Source organism: Lissotriton helveticus, chromosome 8, assembly GCF_964261635.1.
Source record: "Lissotriton helveticus chromosome 8, aLisHel1.1, whole genome shotgun sequence".
In the NCBI taxonomy this organism is placed as follows: domain Eukaryota; kingdom Metazoa; phylum Chordata; class Amphibia; order Caudata; family Salamandridae; genus Lissotriton; species Lissotriton helveticus.
This window is the reverse complement of record NC_136069.1, coordinates 417581806-417601874: the sequence shown is the minus strand read 5'-3', so window position 1 is coordinate 417601874 and position 20069 is coordinate 417581806. Positions and strand designations below refer to the sequence as shown.

The window sequence follows — 20069 nt, the reverse complement described above, 5'->3', positions numbered from 1 at the left end:
GCTCCTGAATGCCGAGCCAAAAATTCTAGCTAAGGTTCTTGCGAACCGGTTGATTACGGTCATTAGTGACCTCGTCCATTCGGATCAATCCGGCTTTATTCCGCACCGGAATACTGCCCTGAACCTCAGACGGCTTCATGGAGTTCTCGCGAGGACAGCGTCATTGCGTGAGCCGGCCATTTTGGCGTCCTTGGACGCCACGATGGCTTTCGATACTATCGAGTGGCTGTATCTGTGGGCAGCACTAGCCAAGTTCGGTTTTGGTACCGGGTTTACAGGATGGGTGCGACTTCTCTATGAGGAACCCCTGGCGCAGGTGGTGGTGAATGGTCGCGTCTCGGTTCCTTTTGATCTCGAGCCCCTTGCCGCCTGGGTTCGTTGGGAGCCATCTATAAGAGGAATTCGGTGGTCCCCTGAGCACGAAGATCGCATCTTGTTCTATGCGGACGATATTCTATTATATCTGACCTCGCCCAGGAAATCCTTAATGGTTTTTTGTGATGTCCTAGCCTCCTTTTGGGAGGAACTCGGGTTTGATGATCAATTGGGCGATACGTGATCTCAGGGGACCCGCCACTTCCTCCGCGGAATTGCCCCATTCAGGTGACACAGGCAGGATTTCAATATTTGGGTATTTGGATTACCGCAGACCCCGTGGCTAGATATAAACGCAATCTCCTTCTGCCCCTGGTTAGTCTACAGCGTGATGTCTTGGGTTGGCGTAGGCTCCCACTCTCACCACTAGGGCGTGCTGCCCTTTTTAAGATGATGTCCCTACCTCGGTTCTTATACGCACTCCAAAACACGCTAGATGTGGTCCCCGCCAGTTATTTTCGTAAGATTGAGAGCCTCCAGAGGAAATTGATATGAGATGGCCGACCACGCATTGCCCTGGCAAAGTTAACTCTTCCATGGTACGACGGGGGCATCGCACTCCCGGACATCAGGAGGTATTATTGGGCGTCCCAACTTAGTGCCATCAATCATGGCGTGTATGGCCCTGCATTGAACCCGGCATATGCGATGGATAAATTGTTGCTTCCGGGAGGTAGCTACTCTAGAGCTCTATACTCGACATCGGTGATCAGGTCATTGTCTGGGCCAACTAGAACGGCCGTCCGACTGTGGCATGATGCTACCGCCTCCTTGGGTTGGAGGGGCCGACTGACTCTGGCGACCCTACTCTTTGATTCTGAAAGGCTTGGTAATTTGTGGAAATCCAAAGGGTTCGACAAGTGGGATCTCATTGGACTTAGCAAAGTGGGAGATTTGTGGGTTAAGGGACAGGTTAAATCTTTTGATGTTTTGAAAACGGAATTTGAGCTGGGGGACTCGGAGTATTTCAGATATATACAGATCCGTCATGCTTTGATGTCGGTTTTCACTAGCGGTGAGTCGGTTCCCGAATCGACTCCGCTGGAGGATAGATTGCTAGATGGTCACGTTCCAGACAGTACAATCTCCCTGGTTTACAAGAAACTGATTAATGACAGAGCAGATCTCCTGTTACCACTACGTGACCGGTGGGTCCAAGACGGTCTCGAGTTAGATGATGAGGACTGGCAATCTGCTGTCTCCTCGCCTAAGGAGATTGGGATCCCTGCGAGACTCCGACTGGTCCAACTTAAGATTCTGCACAGGGTATATGTCACTGGTCCCCGTCTAGTACGTATGGGTTTTTCTGAGGAGGGGCTCTGCAAGCGGGGCTGTGGCTCGGTGGGGACGTTTCTTCATAATCTTTGGGAATGTCCTGAGGTTGTTGCCTATTGGAACGGAGTATATAAGGTGATGGAGGAAGTCATGGGTGTCTCTCTCCTACCGGAAGCTAGGCGCTGTCTTTTGAATGTCTGGGAGCCCACGGATTATAATGCGGGCCAGACTCAATGGGCGACCCTGGGTGCCATGATAGCAAAACGTGATATTGCACAATTGTGGGGTTCGCAAAGACCACCTCAGGTCGAACTTTGGAAGGAAAACATGGACTGGTGCACGTTGCGTGAAAAACTGTGTATGTGGCCCGGGGCCGTCCACGGAAATGGCAGTGTGTGGGGACTGTGGAACGCTTACCATGGAGATCTATGCACTCCCCCAATGATGGATAACATTGATGCTCCGATGTCTCCCTAGCTCTGTTTTTCACTGATTGTAATTTTGATTTATTGTTTGCCCCTATGAATCCCCCCCTACATGTAATGTTGATTTTTCTCTTATTCACTGTCTGGCCTCGCGCCCGTGACAGCACTCTGTATTTGTCTATGCCTTGCTTGTTTTTATAATCAATAAAAATAAATACAAATTTTTTTTTTATCAACAATTTAAATTTGTGTTTAATCCCCTCACCCACCCATTCTCTTCCCCCTCTGAGTCAGTACAGGGTCATGCATATAGTGTCAACGTGTGGTTTGCCTGATTGCCATGAAAGAAGACTTTGAAGGTTTATCCACAACTGAAATTGCAAAACGAGTTGATAGTTCCATCTTCATTGTCTACTGAGACACCTTTGCTTTTTTCTATCCAAGGAAGATCCTGATATTTGATCTTGGATTAATTGTAGAGGCTTGAATCAGGTTACAATCAAGCAGCAGAGATGGCCAGCACTAATCTGCACCCACCTGGTGAAACACTCGAGAGGCTTTGCAAGTATACACACTTGGCGAACTGCATCTACCATGATGCCTAGGGGCGAACCTGCTGGGAGGTGAAGCAGTGTCCTACAATCAAGCAGCAGAGGCCCGAGGGGTAGGGGTTTGCTTGGCACGCCCCAACCTTTTGGGCCACATAAAGAGTGTTTGTCAGGCTGAACAAAGGTCAGCCTGACAGACACTCTTTATTTTCAGGTCAGGCAACCAGGAGCTAGACATGTGCTAAATGGGCAGGCGTCTGGCTGCCTGAGCTGAATGTTGCAGGGAAGAAGATGTCACAGCCCAGTGGGTTTGACCTCTTCAGCCTGCCAAAGTGCCTCAAGTCACTCCCTCTCGTGACAAAAGGGACCGTCACTAATAGCCTCGGACCAGAGTGCATCAGTTTTAAGCCCTGAAGTGCCCAGAGTTGAGTTTCCATCACTGTTGTCTCGTCACACAGTGTGGTAGGGTCAGCAGTCTCACTGACCCATCCCTCTCTGTGACGAGATAGGGATTGCTTCCTCCCCTCCCCTCATTGGCTGACCTATGTCAACCAGTGAGGGGAGGCGGCAGTTCCAACCCTTCTGGAACCACCAAGGCTTCCCTCCCTGAGACCCTTCAGAAGGTAAGTATTATATTTTGCAGTGTGTGGTGCATGCGTGCGTGTGTCTCTGTATGAATGTATGTGTATTTGTGAGTGCGTGCACTGAATGGATGTGTGTGTGCGCTTGAGAATAATGGGTGGATGTGTGCATGCTTCTGAAAGCATGGGGGTGTGAGTAAGTGTGCATTTAGATAGGTGGTCAGTTTTTGATTCACTTGAAGGATCTTTTCCTGGAAAGTTCCATCTTTAGTTCATGCCTCTTTGCTAGTTTGCCATTTTTTTCAATGCCACCCTGATAAGCCTGGAGCTTCTAGAGGGGGCATATCTTTACATCTGTGCTGACCGGAGAGTTAAGAGCTTAAGTAGATCCTTTTCCTGTGGTGTCAGTCCTTGTTAGATCTGTGTATACGGAAGCTCTTTTAGGACAAGGGTGCATTGCAACACATTAATTCCCTTATTTTTTCTTCGCAATATTTGCTTTGACTTTCAATTTACCCCTTGATTTGTTTGCTATTTGTAGTCACTTTTGCTGGTGCATTCTACCTCTGGATTTTGCATGGCTCTTTTCTCCTTCCTGGTGTCAGGAGGAGGTTGGTGCTTATCTAATCTATTAATTATTGCTCTACATCTTCAATTAAGGCTAATAAGATTGCCAATGAGTTTTTTTATCCCTTTTTGGGGGTTTCCTCTGCATGAGACAGTGGACAATGTTCATGTATAAGATTACATAAAGTGTGATACTATGGCTACTGGACCCTATCTCGCGACAATGGGACTCTTCAGACCTACCTACTAGGCATTTTGTCCATGACACATCCCTGTCCAATGGGGACAGCTTCCTCTTTGGAAATAAGTTACCATCTGCTTTGAGGAGCTGGTAACTTTTCAATGGTTTGCAAATGCAGTCACTTACCATTGACACATCTCGTTGTGATTCGCACTTAGTAGAGAATCCCCCTTTTATACCACTCCTTTTAAGAATTTGGAATGAATCACTAAACCTCTTTTGAGATTCATATAGGTTTTTCCAAATAGCAAAAGGGGTATGGTACATAGAAAATGCCCTTGTGTGGACATAAACCCTATGATTTTGCAAATAGTGGGGTTTGAGCCCACAAAATGGCTTTCTGCACGACATACTTACTTATAGGAGCACAACACAAATGCGTAATGAGTCAGGCCCCATAAAGACTGTTCATGTTTGAAAGCAGGCACTGATACATATCAGAGATACTTTAACACATCCACTTTTGAGACCAAGGGCTTGATTTATGTGGCAATTGAAATCTTATAATTTATGTAGGAAATGCTAAATCGGGATACAGATCCAATTGTTGACTCACCACTGGATTTAGCATTCCCTCCAGAAATTGAAGGGAGTGCTATAGAAACCCTACTATAAGTCGTAAGCCCCAAGCAAACATTTTGAGTTTTATCACTAAGGCCTTTGAGGCAGTGTTTCAGTGCTTAACCCTATTAATAGCTGCCAGTAGTCCTTTTATATGTGTGTTGATGACTTCACCTTTAAAGGATTGGGATTTATCCAATTGGGATGTGGAGAAGTGTGGCTCAATGTGGAGAAGTGTGGCTCAATGGTTAGAGCAGGCAGACCTCGATGCAGAGCTCTGGCCAGGGACCAGGGTTCGATTCCCGCCTCGGCGGGTCTCGGGCTCATTAATTCCCCTGACCGGATATTCTCGCCTCAGTGCCTATTCTGATCATGGGTCCCGCGCTGCAACTCTGGGCAATAGCTTGCTTAGTCTCCACAACGGCCCCCACAATGCGAGGGATGCCTGGTCTGCACCATGGGGGTGCCCAGGAGTGGACACTTCACAGGGAAAGCCAGGAAGGGTTCCCTTGCGGTATTCGTACAAGCGCCGGGAAACCCACTGCGGGTAGCTGTGCGCTATACAAGTACAAAAACATTTACATTTACATCAATTGTTAATCAAGTCCAATTCTTATCTACAAACAAACAGGAGAAGAATCCATGTAACAGATATTTAAGACCTAGTTTACAGGTAAGGAACTCTACAGTACTGTATATGTTTGGGTGCACTTTTTCATCTGCTTCATGCAGTTCAAGCGCAGTGATGTTTCTGAACCAGTTAAGGCAAGGGATACGCAGAAAAAAACGTACCCCTTCGCAGCATCTCTCCTCTGTCGTCCCGCCGTCGTCTCTCCAGGCCGATATCCCAGGAACAGGAAGCACTCTCAGGCTCCAATGCAGCGTTGTGATTGGTCTACGAGCTGTGGTTTGGCGCTCAGCCAGGGAATGGGAGCCTGGGCATGTTCTCCACCCAGGCTGTAATGCAGCCTGGGTGGGGAACATGAAAAGTGCGCATGAATGTGGAGTGCAAACCTATCCTCCCCTGCTCTGTCAGCAGAGTAGCCCCCAGCCCGCCACATCTTCAAAGCTGTCGCAGCAGAGAAAAAATAAAATGATAATAACTATTCTCATTTTATTTTTCCTTTATTTAACTGCTGCAAAGCTCAAAGCTTCACGATCACCTTTTATTTTATTTTAAACCTATAGCCATCAATGCATGTAATTGCATTTTTTAGACATCTACATGCTGCTCCTAGACTTTATTTTCCTCATTTTTTAATCATGTTCAATACTACTCACACTCCACCCTTTATGCCTCCTCAACTACTTTCGAAAATACAAACTATGTTCTTTCACACACCCTATCTGTTTCCTACAATAACAACTAGCAACATATGCTGCTGTCAGCCCCCTACACCAAAATTACCTCTCTGTCTTTTCCTTTCCCTTGCCTAACTCATCTAAACTTACTAAGCCTTACCATCATCACGTGATGCAGGTGCAGTAGCACCATGACCTCAAAAACCATTCGACACACATAAAGGCTTTATTTTGCAATGAAGCAGGAGACCCAGAGACCATTTTCTTACTTGCACTACAACCCATGACACACTGCCTACTCTGCTGCCCACTTTTTAAATATTTTGTGGCTGCTTGCATTGGGGCCTACAAACTACATCTACATGTCCTTTTGTAACAACAACTGCCCCACATCACTGCTCTTTTAAGGCCCCTCGGCACGCTTCTCCCTCTCCCTAGCCTTCCCGGGGAATACTTCCAATTCGTGCCACCAGGACACTGAGCCCTCAGGGACCCATTGAACTCAGACTAGTGCTTCATTTTAAATTTTAAACAGGAGCCAAGAAGCTTGTTTCCTTCCTTGCACTAGGCGCTATCATGCACTGGCTGCCCCACTACGCACTTCCAAACATTTTGTTTGTGGCTCCGTTAACTGTCATGTGTGATGTTTCATACCAGCCCTTTAGTTAAACCATCACCACTGCCACCACCTATTATCCATCTTTGGTGACCACCCACCCCCAACTCACCTCTCCATTTTGTCTCCCTTCAGGAACTACTTATGACTAAACCATTGCTTAACAATACACCACACAAAACCATTGAAACCAGATTAATGCTTAATTTCACCCATCTACATATTCCTCTCTTGTTCCAAGCCTTTACCCCCACATTTACAGGGTCATGGCTTGCATTGGTACGGTAGGTGCAGTGGCGCCGGGCCAATACTCTCTCTCCTGTGTGCTTTTCATCATGATCCACACAAGTTGTGATTTTTAGCACCCTGCTACCCTTTCACCATTGGTTCAGTTATGCAAAATACCATGCCCTTCAGTCCATTCTGAAATACAAACTGTGCCCTTGCACCTTGTGTCCTTTACTTACAAACCCACCTAGCAAGATAGGTTCTTGATGGCCCCACTCCCCCCAGCCCCCCCATAAAAATGACTCTCCGTCTTCCTTTCCCGCCCCTACCCTACAAATAATGCTTACTGGGCCGTAACTTCAATACCGTACCCCTAAAATACAATCTTCCCTGATTCCTGCTTTATTTGCCAGTTCCACCAGGTGCATAGCTGCACATTTCCCTACTTGAACCTTAGCCTATGGCACACTGAATATGCCAGTTCATGCCTAATTAAATAATATATCGTGGCTGCTAGCTTTTAAAACTGAAAACTACTCGGACATTTACATCTAAAACAACATGAACCCCATTTACTGCTCTTCTATGGTGCCTCACCAAGACTCTTGATCTCATGTCACTGCCAATTGCACCTGCACTTCCACGGGAGTACTTTCCATTGGTTCAGCAGGTGCAGTGGCACCAGGCCACGGATGCTTCAGGGACCCATTGCGTTGACCCCAAATTAACGAATAGGTTTTTTAAAATTTAAACTAGACCCAAGTAGCCTATTTCCTTCCTTGCAGTAGGGGTATCACACACTGCTTACCCTTCTAAGAATACAATACATTTTGTACTTAGCTCTGTTGTTAACAACAAAATATCTCCTTTCGGCTATAACAACACCGCCACTACCACCTATCAGCCTTCTTCGCTGCACTCCTACCCAAAACACACCTCTTGTCTTCCTCTTCTTTCCAAGGCTTTTGCAACTATCCATTCTGGAGCATAGCTACATTTGCGCAGCAAGTGCAGTGGCACTGCACCCCACACAAATCCATTAACCATACACTACGGCTTTATTTCAACTAGTTCATGTTTATCTCCCATTCCTAGACTTTGTCCCCCCATTTCCAAGAGCATAGCGTTTATTTGAGCAGCAGGTGCAGTGGTGCTGCTGCAGAGTTCTCTCTCATGTGTACTTTAGCTCTTGAACCCCTCTTGTTGTGCTTTTTTGATTTGTGTTACATGAAAACAACCATAACCACAATCATTGGCCTTCTGTAACCCCTCATCCCACCGATCTGTCTTTCCTTTTCCAAGTTTCACAACCTCTCTTAATGTTCTTTTAGCCCATTGGCTGCCATCGCTTTCAATTACATTTTAAAAAGATTCACGTGTTTGCTTATGCTCTTTCAGTTTACTTTCATCATTTGCTGCATAATGTTCTATACCAATCTTACTCCATCCTTTATGCCCTTCCAGTACTTTCAAAAATATAAACGTTGCTCTTTCATGCATCCTGCCTTTCTCATACAAGAACACCTACCCCCCAGCAAACCCCACTCACAACAAACATGCCTATCCCACTTCCTTTTCCATCCCTAGCCTCCACAGCTACACTTACTTGTCCATGGCTACTTTGTGTGCAACAGGTGCGGTAGCACAGTGCCCCCAACAATGCATACAATCCACATTACTGCTTTCTTGCAACTTTCTAACAGGAGCCTATTTACTTAGTTTCACACAGCCCATAACAACCTGGTTACACCACTACACACTTACATTGTCAACATCTGAACAAAACACTCCTTCTCCTGCTCACCTATTAACACCCATTTGTTTGCATACTTCCAGGAACGTACTTTCAATCTATGTAGCAGGGCACTAAGGACTCAGGAAATCATTAAACCCTGATTATCGCTTCATTTTAGATTTTGTAATTAAGCCAAAGATCCTACTTCCTTTGTTGCACTAGAGGCCATCACACATTGTCTACCCCACTGCGCAATACCATCAATTTTACACTTATCCCCCTGGATAACTACAAAATATGCAATAGCAATAGCAACACCACCAACTAGCACCCTTCTTCGCTAACCCATCACTCCCAACTTACCTCTCGCTCTTTCTCATGTATCCCTTGCAACTAGAGTTACTGAAGCGTACCTTTCTTTTATGTTAGTAGGTGTAGTGGCACCATGCCATACAAACCCACTCAACCCGAATTACTGCTTTATTTCACCTATTTGGATAATCCTCTATCTTCCCTATTCTTTGCCCCTGCATTTCCAAGGGTGCAGCGGACATTGGTGCAGCAGATGCAGGAGCTCTGCAACACTTTTCTCTCTTCATGTGCATTTGATCATCACCCGTACATGCTGTGCTTTTATCCCAATTAATACTTGTTAACAACCACAAAACATAACTGGTGTCCTTCTATAAGCATTTCCACCACTCCAGCACCCCTCCAGCTTCCATTTACACTTCCAAGCCTCCCAAGCTCCCTTCATGTTCTATAAACCCTTTCGCTAGAGAGTTTGATTGTCGGCATCTATTGACATGCAACCCATTCCCACATAACTCCTGTACCCCTGAATCTGGGATCATCGTATCACTATGCTGAGTGACTCCCTGCAGGACCCCTTTGGGGAGGGGCAACACCTACTCTTTTGCTGAGAACTTCATTGTCCTCTTGATATACACCCACCTTGCCCCCTAATCCCTCCTCCCATTTCAGTACTATTAGCCCCTGATGGTCTTATCAACATGCGAAATTCACTGAGACAGAAGCTAGCAGAAGAGAAAACTAGAAACCTGAATTCCACATTCCATCTTCTGCACAAAAGTTGTGAGATGGTCGATAGCACAAGTGAGGATCACACGAGGACGCACTCTCCTACTACACATCTACTGCATCTCCATGGGAATCTTTGCCTGGCTGTCCTTGGATAAATGCAAGTATGTGTTATGTTTAAATTATTTGTAGAGCTCACATAGTGGTAAATATAGCAGTAGCCTGGGTCCTGGTAGGTTATTCATATGCCTCGATAAACAGCCAGATCTTAAGAAGTCTCCTGAATGTCAAAAAGTCTGCACAGGAACTGATGTCAAAGGGGAGGGTGTCCCAGAGTGAGGGGCCAACACCGCAAATCTACCATCGCCTCGTCTCTTCAGTTTGTAGGACGGTCTGATCAGGAGGTTCAGGTGGGCTGAGCGCAAATTGTGGGCAGGTCTATATCTCTGGATAAGGTTGGAATCAAATTTCGGACAGGCGCCATGCAGAGATTTAAAAATGAGGCACCCGGTTTTGAAAGCACAACGTTGTGTTATGGGGAGCCAATGTAGCTTCCTCATAAAGGGGGAAGCATGTTGTCATCTGGGCTAATGGAAAATAAGTCTGGCGGCCCGATTTTGTACCAGTTGCAGCCTTTTGACTAGATACAAAGGAAGACCAAAATTAAGTGAATTGGCATAGTCAATGTGAGAAGTGACCAAAGATAAGACAGCCTGAACCACTGCTACCCTGGTGAAGAGTCTACATAATTTCCTTATCTTATAAGTTTACTAGAGCAAAGATCTTAATCTTGATTGGGCAGGTAGTGCATATTGCCAGAACCCCACTGTGTGCACCACCAGCGTTCATCATCAGCTAAAGAACCATCATGTGCCTTCTAACTGCACTATTTGCACATCACATGCTCACAAACACCATATACACACTGCATACACACAAGTCAACTGTTTCAGACTCAATTACATTTCTCTTGCCACAATCTATAACTGACTCATCAAGCACATATTACATCGTAAGCTCATCAACACCCTTTTCACAGATAAAGACACAGCTGACACCAGAAATGTAATATCACACAAAAATGATGCTCTTTCCCTCACAAAACCTGGCTCGCCTTCACCTTTATACTTGTTTTATGTCCATATGTCATCACCAAACATTATTCATTATGCTAACTTTACACACTAAACTGATGAGACCTCCAAGCCTCTCCCTGAATCACCTGAGTATATATCATTCAAGAAAAGTCCTCAGTCTGGGATTTCGGATCACCTCATCCCCACTTCCTTGAAACATTACTGTTGTCTACAGACCTGAAGCTAGAACAGCTTTTAGAATGAAGATCTGCAACCTTAGGACCAAAGCCTCTCTCTACCTGTCTCGTAGCATCTTCTCAGAATATATCTCCACCTTGCAGGATATATTCTTTCCAAGTACCATATTTCCTAGACACCACAGACATTCCAGAATATCTCCACCTTGTAGGATATATCCTCCCAAATACCATAATTCCTTGACACCACAGTTACCAAACACAGCATTTCTACTCCAACCTACACAAAAAACACACTTTAGATGTGGTCTGCTCTGCCAGGTCAAATCTTTGCCTGGTGCCCACCAATACCTCTAAATTGTGTGGACTAATCAGTTATCTCATTTGAATTCTGTCATACAAAAGCTTCCACTGGTTATAATAAAAGTCATCCAAAAAAGCAATTTTGCTCATTAAAGAAGACTATCATATTGATGAACCTCAGCTGATCTTGACCTCATTAACTACCACATCAGACTCCACTCCTGTGTCCTTACCCAACACAACACAATAAACTATACATTCCAAACCATTTTGGATACCCAAGCTCCGATTAATATATAGTCCACGATACCCAAGCATTCACACTCATGGTACTCCTAGGTATTCAAGAACAACAAATATAATATTAATACATGTGAGAAGTGGTAACATGATATCTAGTTCAAGAAAGGCCCCCAGCAGTTTGAAAACACTATGGATTACATTTTGGCAATTCATCATCACAGCGAAAACATCATACTTCTGCCCCCTTTATAGCCACCAACAGAATCAGCGCTTTCTTTAAAGACATTCGCTATTACCTCAACTCTGTATCAGATACCAGATACATGGATAGAGCATCACATTGAAATTAACACAACCAACAGATACCATCACAAAGCAACATATTGATGATACCAAAATGCTAGCCGTCATTGTATCTGCCCTACCAAGAAGTGAATCCAAGAACTTCACCCAATCTACCAGACGTATCAGCACAGCTCAATTTACTCAAACCCACCTCTTATGAATATGACGGTTCTGCTGTATATAGCCACCTCTTCCCTCACTCCAGCTAATGTTCTCCTCTTCACACACAATGGTGATCCATGCTTGCATGTTCTCCTTGACCTCTCCTCTGCATTCAACAAAGTCAACCATCAAACCCTTTTCAACATCCTCTTCACAAAAATTGGCTTCCATGACACTATCATGAAATGGTTCAAATTTTCCTGCTCTACAGTCTCAAGCACATCCAGCTCAATGTCTCCTGAGGGGAATACATTCAGGGACTTGCAGTGTGCCTCAAGATTCCATTCTGTCACTTGTCATCTTCAACCTTTACATAGAAACACCAATAGGCAGAAGAGACTCAGCTCTACCTATAAGGCTTAACCAACAGTGACATCCGTCACATGAATGCTTCCTCATTTCCCTAAAACAGTTCCTGTTGAGCGACAAGGGTCCTGCCATTGTGGAAGACACCCCGAATACGTTTTTCTGGGATTGTTTTCAATACAGCAAAAGGAAGTACTGCAACAATGGTTGTTTCACTGCGGGCAGTTTCTTAATTTTGGAGTACGAGTTATCACAAGTCTCTGCTTGGTAACCTCTTCAAAAGGTCTTCCTAACACCAGCTCCTCAAACGAAAACTAGACTTTGAGGAGACAAGAGGGACAAGAAGAAGATTCCTGCTGACTGTCTGCCTGAAGAAGGACAGAGGCTTACAAAATCTCTGCTCCATTGCATTACATCGATGACCATATACGTGTCATGTTTATTAAATATGTCTCTTTTCCAAGTATTGGTTTCTGAATTCTGATTATTTCTTGATTTTAATATTGTTTTGGTGCTTACCGCACATTCATCTGGGGGGGAAAGCCTACTGCCTGTGCCACTGCTGACCCCAGGTTTTCTGATTGGAACTGTGTTTTGACCTAGCTAGATACTTGACCACCAATTGGTGAGACGTTTCACCCAAATTAATAATGCACACTGTCACACGGTTTGGTAATAGCAACATACAAAGCTGTTTTGTTTACAGACACCTCCTACTATCACATGAAATAAACAGTCCTCTTCATATGTGTTAGAAATGGGATTTCCAGCTGGCTAAGGCTTGCGCCAAAGCCAGGCAGAAACCACCACTCTAGTCAGGGCAAGGGAGTTACACACCAAGGATAAACCCTGCTCACCCTCTAGGTAACGTGACACGAGCCGTAAGGCTAATCCCGGAGGCTTTGTAAGTTAAGCGTTTGCGTGCGCACCCAGCAACCACACCCAAGGCCCACCACAAAGGAAACTCCACACAAGGTTATATATAAAAATAGCCTTTGTATTATACCAAACACATTAGATAAGAAACACACACTTTACAATGTGCCATAGGCACGGGCAGAATTTACAGGGGATTATATACATGGGACAGGGCCACATGGACCACTGTCAGGAATAAGCACTTTTAGAACTAGCACTTGGTGGAATTAGCACTTTGTAGGAATAACACTTAGCACATAGCACATATAATACCTGTAGCTCCAAAATAGCAAATGTAGCACACAACCAGTAATTACTGGTAAAAGGTAAGTACCACCTACGCAACCCTAACCACCTCAGGAAAATATCACGCAGGGAACCATGAACTCACTAGGTAAAACAACCTCCTAAGCATAAACAGACATTCAGAGGTATAGGGCAAAAAGCATTACACATGATGCAGAAATCACATTAGGCAGGTAATCACATTGTGCAAAGATCACATGGGGCAAAAACATATAACCTGTCCCCAGGCCAACCTGGCCTCTCTGGGGCTGAAACGCCCTGTGTACAAAATGTCAGGGCTGGCTGTGCAGGCAGACAAAGGAGATGCGACAGGGGCCTAAACGTAGCAGCTGTGGAATTGCGTATGGGCACCAGCGTGCCTTCTGAGCCTCCTCTGGGCTCCTAAATGACAAAAAGGCCCCTCATAACGGTGGAGCCACGTAGGCTCGAAAGAACAATGCTGCCACCACTGGGGGAGCGGCCCGCTGCTAGCTTGGGCCGCTCTACCACCAGAAATGCCCCCGGGGTCGTTGGAGCCTTCTGGGCTCGAGAAACAAAATGCCCGGTGGAGCCTCGTGGGCTTTAAGACAGAAATGCCCCTGGGAGCCTCTCGTGGGCTCAAAGAAATGCCCCCGTCATTGGAGTCCCGCTCTGGTACTCCTACATGGAAGTTGCGGCTTCCAAAATGAGGATGGCACTACTGGGGGAGGGGCGGGCACCGGCAATGTGCCCCGACGCCCTCCTCTCCCTAAAAGAACACTACGGGCCCCCACTCACCGGCTCTTTCTTGCGGAAAAAGGAGGAGGAGCCCTCACTCACCGGGCTTTCTTCGGCGCTGCTTCTCGGCGGCATCTCCTCTGGCCGGACAGTCGCGGGGCTCTCCCTCCTGCAGGGGAGCTCCGCCGGATCACCGGCACAGGTACTCCGGTCTCTGTGGCCAGCGGGCGGGCGCACTCGGGAGCTTCTCCTCTCCCGGGTGAGCTCCGGCCGTGTTCCTCTTCCGGTTTCCGGGTTAGGCCCAGCCTCTGTCTCGAGGAGGGCTGCCTGACTTCCGGTCTCGCTCTGGTAGCGGCCCGGGGTGAATTTTAAAAGCGAACCGGGCCGCGGTGGTGATTTTAAAACGGCAGAAGATGAGGGGTGGGTTCCCTCGAATTATCCCATAAAGCGGGGTGGCACCTGCTAGAATGGTACAAATATCGGCACAGAGTCCCTGGCGGGGTGGGCACCCTCCAGGGACCTAAAAAAGCGGCAACTTAGCGGGGTGGGCACCCACACCGAGTATCGAAGTGTAGAGGGATCCCCACGCCGGGGGAATCCCTCAGGCCTGAAATTGCAGCTCCGGGCGCTCCCCCTGAAAAGTGGAAATAAAGCGTTTCCCAGGCGCTTGATGCACAAAAGTCCAGGGCAAGTCCTTTAGAAAGGTAGGGGGGGGCGAAGGCTGGGCCCAGGGGCCAGCTCACAGGGCCCTCCAGGCAGGGAGGCAGTCCCCAGTGGCGGTCCTCCTGTCGCCCAGCAGCAGCAGGCCCCCCTCAAGCTTGGATCAGGAACAGAACCTTTTCATGGGGTCACAGCTCCTTTTTATATACACATTTCCTTTGTCTGAGGGTGCAGGGTGGGGGAAAAACCAGTCGCAGCTGGTTTTGGAGCACTCTGATGTGCTCAGCCCCTCTCACTATTCACTGGCCAGGCTAGGGTCATCAGTCGCACCACAGGGGGCGGACCCATCCTGACTCCTGGAGCCAGGCTCACCAGCCAGCTCCAGCCAATCACAAGCCAGACAGCCAACTCACATAAATTACAAAGACATGCCAACTTCTAGAAGTGGCACTTCCACATTAGACACAATAACGCGCACACATCATCACACAGCATTTAATCACACGAGTCCGCACATACCAAACTCGCCCATGCACTCCCCACGCATCAGGAACTACCATGGACCCATACATTCCCCATGCATTCCTATGGGAGGGCAGGCCAACCTCACTACGCGCACGCACTTTACCCTGGGACACAGTGGTAAAGTGTGCAGAAGCCCAAAATCACTAACACCAAGTCACAATTAAAAGCAAAAAGTTTAGGGGTGAACCTGCCAGAAGGGCCAAGTCCAACAATATGTTATTTCCAAGTGTCCGTACCTCTAGTGGAATTAGGACATTGGATGTGCTGGGCTTCAGACAGACCTTGCATTTTTACAAGAAACGGGCAAGGGGCCAAGTCCACTGTGTTGGATTGCCGTACAAAATGTCATTGGAAGGCGAGTGCCAATCAGAGGCTGGTAAAAGTTGATTCAATTTTCAGAGGGTTGGGCTGGTATTTTGCAGTGACATTACCAGTCTTTGAGTGTACATGAGCATCTGCTAAAAGATTAAGCAGCAACTAAGTTTTTAACAAAAAGATCCAAATCATGGAGACATGCAAGCCTTCATCTTGGGATAAAACTTATATAAGCATCAAACACTACTTTGTCTATTGTAACACCAAGGCTTTTTAGTGATTCATCGTAGCAGCATTTCAAAACCATTTCCATTAAATATACCAATCACATTTGACTCAATATCCAGCACCAATTGTGGTAGCCTTGCTGCAGTACTTCTTCAAGATGGAAGAGGTCAGTGCACTATGCTAATAGAATGGATATTATACTTATGTATAATTGTGCAACCACAGTCCCCCTTTCAAACTGGTTGCCACCAGAACCACCATATTTGCTTTAAAAACATCTCTAAATCCAACTCTCTACAGCACATAATATTAGAAAAAGAGCAAATTAGGGACAGCAGTTGTAATCATAGTGTGAGATCACTTTATGGTCAAATGGCTCTTTGGCTGGAAAGGAACACCATGGTAATGTTTTAGTCTCGGCTTTCTTCCTGACCTAAGTAGGGTGGAGAAAGCAAGCAGGAATGTAAAGCATGGGGATTTGCAAATACTAGTAAAAGTATTTTTCTTTGTCTTGCTGGGTTTCCCGAACTATTGAACCTCCTTTAATAAAACCCCTATATACTTTCTCTTTTTCTGTAGGAAGTGGAGTTGTTTAATCAGACCTTGACATTTGATCATGGCCAGAAATTTCAGGAAACAAACTGGGGGAAAGTGTGTGAAGATCTCAGAGACAAAGCTTTAATGGAAATTGGTTGCCATGACACAGGTAGTTATGTACCAGAAATGCACTTATTTATAATAAACCTGTTACGTTCATTCCTACTTTCAGACTGTGTAAACCAATGTTAAGATGATATGGCACCAAATGGAACCTGGATCCGCCAGTATTACATTAATGATGAAATATAATTTAACTAATCAGCATGCACACAAGTACTCTTGAATCATTCCAATTAAAGTTAATGTAACTGTGTCATGGAGGTGGTTAGATGTATGTCACATGTATTAAGCTTATTAAAATTCAGACAGTTACACACATACCTTTTCCACCTATTGATGGCAATATTCCTTGTGTAATCCCATTTCATAGCATACATTCCCTTCTTTTGATGTGTAAATGATCTTTTTGGCCAATGTCCATATGAAGCACCATTCTTAATTACTCCTTATTATGGATACATTTCCTCTGCAATCCCCAAGTACCCTTTCCCAATGCATAGAGGAAAATGTGTGAAGGAAGCCTACATGCACACTTACTTCTTCTGCAAACTGTGCTTCTATTTCTTTTCAGCTACACATCAAGATATTTGTCCTGTTAAAGGTGTATCCTCAGGGTCGTGCCGATGCTCAGAGGGGTCCACCTCTCAACAGCCCCAAGTCTGGATTATTGTAATAGCGCAGACTTTTGGTATGGTCAAGCGGGGGAAGGAATTATTGGGAACTGCGGGGGGGAGATCTGTGAATGGAGGGAGAGAGACTTGTAATATACTCTTATTCATGGCAGTAACTATCAATACCAGCAAGTGAGGTTAGAGACACATAATAACTACCTGTAAAAGAAAATAATCAACCCAGTAACAGGGGAGGGGAGAGGGTGTATTCAAGTTTCCAACACAGATGCTGCAAAGGGGGGAAAACATTGAGATTATAAACAAACACCTCCTTCCATGAAAAAGGCCTGTATACTCTAGAATTAATATGAAACACTTTAACCGACACACCTACCCTCATTAACGGGTCGGGATGAACCACAAAGGACAGAAGCATCAGGCTTCCAATCACCCCCTTCTGCCCCCTTGTTAAATGAACAAAAGAATTGCCACTGCTTGATAAATCTGTCCTTAGTGTAGCTCCATGAGAAACAAAACAGAGTACCGTGAACAGATCAGGATGAATGGGCGCCGAGGCGGTAACTTCCAACACATCCAATAATGAGCCCCTTTTCAAATATCCACTTAAGACCGTATTCCTAGAATGTCATCCTTGTGAATACCAATATCACTGATACAGCAGTATAATGAGAGTTCCTTCACTCCCTTTACATCCAGGAATGTTTTTATATTCTTTCCTGACCTTTTGATAATCACCTCCCTCCGCATGAACCAATAGGATCGGTCTCACCAACGGAGGAGGTAAAGTGGAGCAGTAATTTACAGAACAGTAAATCTCCTCCGCATGAGTCGTCAACAAAGACTAGCCAACGGAGGAGACAAGTATGCACATCCACACTGTCTTCTATGGGAGAGAGGGATTGTTTAGCAGTTTCAGCTTCTCATGCCTTGTGCCCGATAACTTCTCCCCGCATGAGTCCTCCATACAGCTGATCTCGCCAAAGGGGGAGGAGAGCCAGGTTAGGCACCAAAGTATGGCTAACAAAGGGAGGTCTGATTGAAGATGGAACATCCTTCTTGAATGAAAGAGTTGGTGCTACCAGCACCCCTAACAGACCGTGAATTCCGAAGCAGAATCCTCTTACCGGTAGTATTGAATAATCGTCAGCCCAGTAAAATTTCTTCCCGGCTATATTCGGGTTTCCTGACGGCACGAGCCCGAGTCATGCTCGGAAGCAGAGTTCCCGAATCACAAGGATAACTCGCTTCTCGTCCGACTCACGCTGCACAGCCTGTCAGTGTTCGTGAGAATGATGTGACCTGACATAGTGCCATTACCGGCAACTTCTCCCACCCCCTGTCTGAGCATGCAAGAATGAATAAATACACAAGACAACTTTGCTATGGGAAAATATTGCTGCAGGTTTATTCCATACAAAAGTATGCAATATGTGGGTTATCTTACAGGCGATCCAAGGGCGGGCAGCTGTGCCAACCTATGCTGCCCCGTCCGCCTGATGAGCCAGCACACACTGTGGGACGACACCCAGGCTGTGCTACACCTTTGGTGATCCTCTTCCGGATCACGTGACACGTTGGTACTCGCGCCCTTTTCAGGGTGGACCGTTGCAGGGCAAACACCCCGTTGGTCAGGCCCCCAATCGGCCGAAGGACTAACAGGGCGCCTTCGCGGTTTTCCAGGAGCCTGCCCTGAGGCTCCTGGTCTTTGACTCTGGCACCCCTACTGTGCCGCGCAGAGGTACACTTACTGTACTGGTCTGCCGCAGAGGTACCCTTACTGTACCCGTCTGCTTCCAGATCGCCCTGTAACTCCGCCACAGCTCTGGAGGCGGCCCCCGTCGCCGCCAGAGCCCCCACCAAAACAGATCATTTCTGACCTGCAACCTGCTTTCTAGGGCCTCTTGCCTGTCCAGTGGAAAGTGTCCATGCTCACCTGTGACAAATGCACCCCATGTTTGTCAACCTAACCTAGGCATACGCCTGGATCGCAATGGTGACAATGGACCCCATCTGTATTAAGTAGCCCATAACCTTAGCCTGAATCAGCTCATGTCTGATGAACCCAGACCCCTCCGGTCTGTGAATTTACGCCATGAACAGTTCACCCATACAGGGATGTTCAACGGCCTCCTCTGACTTAGCTAAGTGCCACCTCTGTGGGGGATCTTCTCAGACCACCAGCGCTCACATAGACCCATGTAGTTGCTGATCTCACCAAATCAGCACATTTATCACCTGCAAATGCTAGTTTCCAGACCTCCGGCACCTCAAAGGGAAGAGATCCCTCCCTAAGGGTGATAGATGACCCCCATCTATATTACAATAGCCCTTGACGCAGCCTGAATCAGCTAGTGTCTGATGAAACCAAAGGCCTTTCTGGCCTGTGACCCTGTGCCAAGAACTAATCACCCTCCTGCTGGAAAAGTTGTACTGCCTTACATGACCTAGCCCCGTGCCAACTCTGGGTGGGACAATTGTAGACACCAAGGCCCACATTGCCCCATCTTTTATGCTGATCTCACCAAGATGCCCTCCTTCGTGCATCGTGTAAATGTGTAAATGTAAATGTAGTATACTTGTAAAGCGCACAGCTGCCCCAGCAACGGGGCGTCCCGGCGCTGTATAACTCTGGGGAACCCGTCCTGGCTTTCCCTGTGGGATGGTCCCTTGCTGGGAGTCCCCAAGGTGGAGCCAGGCATCCCCGGAATTGGTGGGGCCGTTGTGGAGATTAGGCAAGCTAATGCCCAGAGTTGCCGAGTGGAACCCCTGATTAGAGTAAGCACCGAAGCGAGAATTATCAAGTCCGCTGACCAAGGTCCACGACCCTGCCGCGTCGGGAATTGAACCCTGATCCCGGGCTGACTTCTGCTCTCAGGCCTGCTGCCTCTAACCAGTGAGCCACACTACAACACCTGGATTCCCCATCTATGGGACAGCAGCAGCCCACTTGTTACTAGAAGTATGTGCCAATGATCAAGGGTGCCCTCCTGCCCTTGCCATGC

The 20069-nt window shown here is 46.5% G+C and overlaps 1 protein-coding gene across 1 annotated transcript in view; it reads left to right on the top strand.

Moving 5' to 3' along the window:
• NEK5 (NIMA related kinase 5) overlaps positions 1 to 20069 on the top strand; it is a 372187-nt gene that overhangs the window by 257243 nt on the left and 94875 nt on the right. Inside the window, exon 19 of the mRNA XM_078657268.1 lies at positions 16355 to 16481. Coding sequence (XP_078513394.1) covers positions 16355 to 16481 — 127 coding nt within the window. The remainder of the gene's footprint in view (positions 1 to 16354; positions 16482 to 20069) is intronic.